This window comes from Macadamia integrifolia, chromosome 14 (genome assembly GCF_013358625.1).
Source record: "Macadamia integrifolia cultivar HAES 741 chromosome 14, SCU_Mint_v3, whole genome shotgun sequence".
In the NCBI taxonomy this organism is placed as follows: Eukaryota; Viridiplantae; Streptophyta; class Magnoliopsida; order Proteales; family Proteaceae; genus Macadamia; species Macadamia integrifolia.
This window is the reverse complement of record NC_056570.1, coordinates 21,139,477-21,144,933: the sequence shown is the minus strand read 5'-3', so window position 1 is coordinate 21,144,933 and position 5,457 is coordinate 21,139,477. Positions and strand designations below refer to the sequence as shown.

Below are 5,457 nucleotides of genomic sequence, written 5' to 3'. Positions count from 1 at the left end.
TTAGACTCCAGCAAGTCCAATCAATTTGGTCAATCCATAGGTTATGGCCATAGCCAGCAAACCCCCAATCAGCATCCTCAAGCAAGATCCCTTCACAGGTGCTTTACCCAGAAATGCAGCTAACCCTCCAAACATTACCAACGCTAAGCTTGCCACTGCAATCACCACCCCCAACCTCATCTTATATGACTGTATAAACGATGCTGATATCAATGGCACCACAGCTCCAACTACAAATGCAAGAGCAGATGCTGCAGCTGCCTTGAATGGGTTTGGCAAATCTTCATTCTCTCCCTCATCCCCACTTTGTTTTCCATTCTCCTTCTCATTTTGTCTCTTCATCTGAGACACCTCTATATCCTTCTGTGAATAAACTGATACAAACTCTCCTATTGCCATACTACATGCACCAGCAACCATCCCTGCAAAACCAGTGAGGATCATAGATTTCACATCTTGTTTAACTGCTCCAACTCCCAGCATCAAAGATGAAACTGATATCAATCCATCGTTGGCTCCAAGAACTGCAGCTCGAAGCCATTGTGCCCTCTGGGAGTAATTGATACCAAGTTCGTCCTCGCTACCGGACATCTCTAGGTTGAGGGCCTCAGGGTCTCGTGGTTTGCCAGCTTCTAGGGCTGCCATTGAACTTGATAAGGAAGAAAAGAAGGTAGTTTGATTACGTAGAGAAGGGATGGGAAGAGATTGAAGAAGGCTTGAGGAAGCCGCATTCCCTCATCAAAGGTATTTATAGAGAAAATGGCTAAAGCATTTGGGGTCTTTTACATTACATCACCAACAGAGACTGTTATGAGGGACAAACAAACAATTTGCATGATACATACACTCATTCGTACACATATAAACACCAAAATTCTTTACATGAAGTTATGAACTAAAAGTTTACATATGACAGGACCATGCCTGCAACATGCCATTTAAAGTGGCATTACGTATTACATATTCTACTGGCCTCTTTCATTGGAAATGATTAAAGAATATCATAAGAGATGCCACCATTCCTAATGATAGTGGTCTTTGGGCCAGCAGAACTTATTTTTGCTAAAAATCAGCAAGAGTATATTAATCAAGTAATATGGATGTATAAAATGATTAACGTCCAGGCATGTCAAGACCGGAAAAATACAAGATTGCCTAATTTTCACCTTTAGTATGGCTATCAGAAGAAAAGAAAACAATTTAGAAAGCCACCAATAACACCCACCTATGGCATTGCCATCAACAAGAGACTAAAGGCAGCTAAAAATAAAAGAAAAATCCCAACTGCCATACAATTAATATGCAAATCTACCGCGTCGCATGGACGAGTTCATATCGGGCTTGAATGAGAACCATTCAACTTTCACTGAAAGCATTGAAGAGCACTAAACACCCCATGTGAGTGGCCCAAGGTGTGTTTAGTGGGAGTCGAACTTAAGACGTCAGAGTTTACGGCTTGTACCAAGTTCGTTGCTCACCAATTGCGCTACCGTGTGAGTGGCCCAAGGTGTGCGCACTTCTTTTTGAAAGAGCGTCTGCAACTGAATTCATCTCTATAGGAATACGAGATATGCAATATATGGAATCCAATTAATGTTTAATAGAAAGACACTATTGCATAAACATCCAAGGGACAGAGTGATTAGACGCACTGACTACAACTACTATTCAACCCAAAGACTATGAATTCCTTTCATTTTTTCCATATCAACAACTAGAAGGAAGCAACAAAGAAATTTGTTTTAGTACACAGATTAGATCATAGCTACCAGTTGGCTCTTTTAGTGAGTTCTTAAGAATTCCCGCATGCAGCATCGACAATCCTTGAAGAACACGGCTTTGCGGTGGCTATTGCTCAGACAATAAAAGATCTTTAACCGATGTGTAAAAGCAATAATTCACCTTAGCATTGATGTGTTTTGATATTACAATATATAACAGAGAGTAACCCTAGTCTCAGAGGCTATACATGGAGAGTCCTCAATTATAGTCAGTTACAATTGTTCTCTGGAAGGAATGGACATAATATCAATTTGAATATTTCTCTAGATGGAAAGTCTTCAGTCAAGGTAGGTTTCCATGTAGAGTCAAGCTCGATCAAGGAAGGTTTCCATGTAGAGTGTAGCCTGATTAGAGATTCCATATCACATGTGATATGGAATAGATACTAAAGAGAAATCCATATCACATGTGATATGGGCGATGCCAAGTGTGCATGCCTAGCGTGTATGCGCTATTACACCCCTTAAGGCCAGAGCTTCAACTTGTCACTGAGAAATCCAAATCGGTTGCTAGAGAGAGGCTTGGTGAGGATGTCCGCCAGCTGATCTTTGGTGGAGATGAACTAAACTGATAACTGCCTTTGAGCGACCCGTTCACGGACAAAGTGGAAGTCAATCTCCACATACTTGGTCTGGGCATGAAAGATGGGACTGGCAAAGAGATACATGGCTCCAATATTGTCACACCACAGGATAAGAGGGCCACGTAAGGGAAGACCAAGCTCACGAAAAAGAGATTCCAACCAGATGAGTTCGGCATCTGCCTCATCTAGAGCCTTGTACATGGATTAAGTGGAGGATCAAGCCACTGTCCTTTTGCTTGCGAGACATCCACGAGATGAGATTAGGGCTAAGAAAAATCGCATACCACCTCGTGGACAATTGATCATCATTGTTCCCTGCCCAATTGGCATCAGTGAAAGCCTGTAGCTAGACATTGGAAGACCGCTCAATGAAAAGACCAGAGGTGGAGGTGTGCTTTAGATAACAGAGAACACGCTTGACTAACTGCCAGTTGTCCTCGGTGGGAGCATGGATGAATTGGCATGCCCTGTTTACAATGAAGCTTACATCAGGGTGAGTTAGTGTGACATACTAAAGGGCACCCACCACTGACATATATAGGGTAGGGTCCTATATAGGAACATCTCTTAAGGTCGACAGTTTGAGCATGGTGGCAATGGGAGTTTGGGATGGCTTGCAGTCAACCATGTATGAGCGCTTCAGAAGATCAGCAATATACCTGGATTAGGAGAGAAGAAGACCATTTGGTTGAGCAATCGCTTGTATGCCCAAGAAGAAATGGAGAGGGCTAAGATCCTTGATAAAGAATTCCTTGCTGAGATTTTGTAATAGGGTAGAAACATGGCCATGCGAATTGCTAGTAACCAGGATGTCATCAACATAAGTAAGAACATACACAGTGATCGAATCCCAACAAAAAATAAAGAGGCTAGGATCAGTGCAAGATGCGCTAAATTCCAAACTAAGAAGATACTATGAGAGGTGAGAAAACTAGGCACGTGGGGCCTGTTTGAGGCCATAAAAGGAGCGGTGAAGCTTGCACACATGATCCAACTTTGTACGATCCTCGAAGCCTAACGGTTAAACCATAAGCACCTCCTCGGTTAAAGCACCATGAAGGAAGGCATTGTGAACATCGAGTTGACGCAAAGACGGTTCGGATGGTGGTGGGTTTAACCATGAGGCTGAAGGTTTCTGTGTTGTCGATGCCATGCTACTGGTGGAAAAACTTGGCAACAAGGCATGCTTTGTAGTGCTTAATTGTGCCATCATTCTTCCGCTTTATTCGAAAGACCCATTTGCAACCTACAAGATTCATAGAGGGAGTTCATGGAACCAGTGATCATGTACCATTATGCAGTAAAGCAATGAACTCCTCTACCATAGCAACCCACCATTCAGGGGATTTGGAAGCTTGGGTAAAGCAGGTTGGTTCAGGGGAAGGGGTGGAAACAGCAAGGCCATGTGGGCGAGTGTGAAGTTTCATGGAATGGGTACGGGAGGGTGGATTGGGCGGGGGATGTTGGGACAGTTGGTCTGGGGTGGGCAATGGGGGCGTGTAGAGGTCTACTAAGAGGCGGGTACAAAGAGGTGGAGATGGAGGGAAGAGGCTAGGGGGCGGTGATGGTGGTAGTGGTGTGGTGGGTGGTGGTGAGGGTTGGGCGTGGGTGAGGGAGGAGGTGAGGGTTGTGCTAGCGGCGGCAGGGTTGGAGTTTGTAGGGGCGGTGTAGGTAGGTGGAGAGGGGCGACAGCCCAAGGAGAGGGTGATGGGGTTGGTAAATGGTGTGAGGGTATAGGATTTGTTTTTAAGAGAAACTGATTCTCATCAAAGAGCACATGTCTCACAACATAGAGGTGATTGGTTTGAGGATCAAGACAACGATAACCGGTATGGGAAGGGCTGTACCCGAGGAAAATGTAGGGAGTGGACTTATAGTCCATCTTGTGAGAGTTGTAGAGATGGAGGTAGGGAAAACACAAGCACCCAAAGGCATGAAGGAGGGAGTAATTAAGTGACTGACCGTACACAAGTTGAAAGGGAGAGGAGTTTTGAAAGTCCTTAGAGGGCATATGGTTAATTAATTACATAGCAGTGTCAAAGGCATAGTGCCAATACTTCTGAGGAATAGAGCCATGAACAAGTAAGGAGAGACTCGTCTCAATGATGTGTCGATGACTGCGCTCAACGGCACCCTGTTGCTCATGGGTGTGAGGACACGAGAGGCGGTTAGCAATGCCAAGAGGGGCAAAATACTTAGAAAGAGACCGATACTCACCACCCCAATCAGTTTGTATTGATTTTAATTTCCGATTAAAGTGGCGTTCAACCAGGGCTTGAAATTGATGAAAAATTATGAAAACCTCAGATTTGTGAACCATGGGATAAAACCAAATAAATTTGTTATTATCGTCCATAAAAATTATAAAATAGAGATGTCCCTCAGAAGATATAGCGTGGGAGGGACCTTATACATCATTGTAGACCAGATCTAAGGGAAACAAACTACGAGAGGGGGAGGGACCTAAGGACAGATGACTGGAGTTGCACATTTGGCAGGCAGTAGCCACAGTACACAGCAAACGAAGATGAGAAGACTGGCAGGGGAGACCATTGGTGCGAACCATGAACCGAAGAAGGCGCTCATATGGGTGTCCAAGACAATGATGCCAGTTATCCAGGGAAGTGCAAACTACAACATTAGCAACCGGAGAAGGAGGAGGAGTTGAAAGTGTGTAGAGACCCTCGCTAATTGGTACAAAAAGGAGTACTAACTTGGTCACCTGATCCTTGACAACAAAATGAGATATATGAAACTCAAAGAAAACATTATTGTCATGGAAAAAATGCTGAATAGAGAGAAGGGGTTTTGAAATACTGGGAACATGCAGAATATTAAGCAATCGAAAATTCAAGGAGGGAGAGGAAGAGGGGAGAGAAGCAAATCCAATATTGGAGATCAGGATACCCTTACCATTACCAATGTGCAGCTGTTCCTAACCAGTGTAGGCATCATGGGTGGAGAGAGAGCTGATGTCAGGGGTTACATGGTGAGAAGCACCGATATCAGGATACCAGGTCAGGGTTGTGGAGGGTGGTGGTGTAGGGAGAAGGGATGGGTTATGCTGATGGTAGGGAACTGTGTAGTGGGTG

General features: G+C 44.3%; 1 protein-coding gene across 1 annotated transcript; it reads right to left on the bottom strand.

The window, feature by feature from the left end:
• On the bottom strand, positions 1–645 carry LOC122060711 (vacuolar iron transporter homolog 4-like). The gene has a single exon (XM_042623821.1). It carries the CDS (start codon positions 643–645, stop codon positions 1–3), a length of 645 nt encoding a protein of 214 aa, XP_042479755.1.
• Positions 646–5,457: the final 4,812 nt, after the last annotated feature.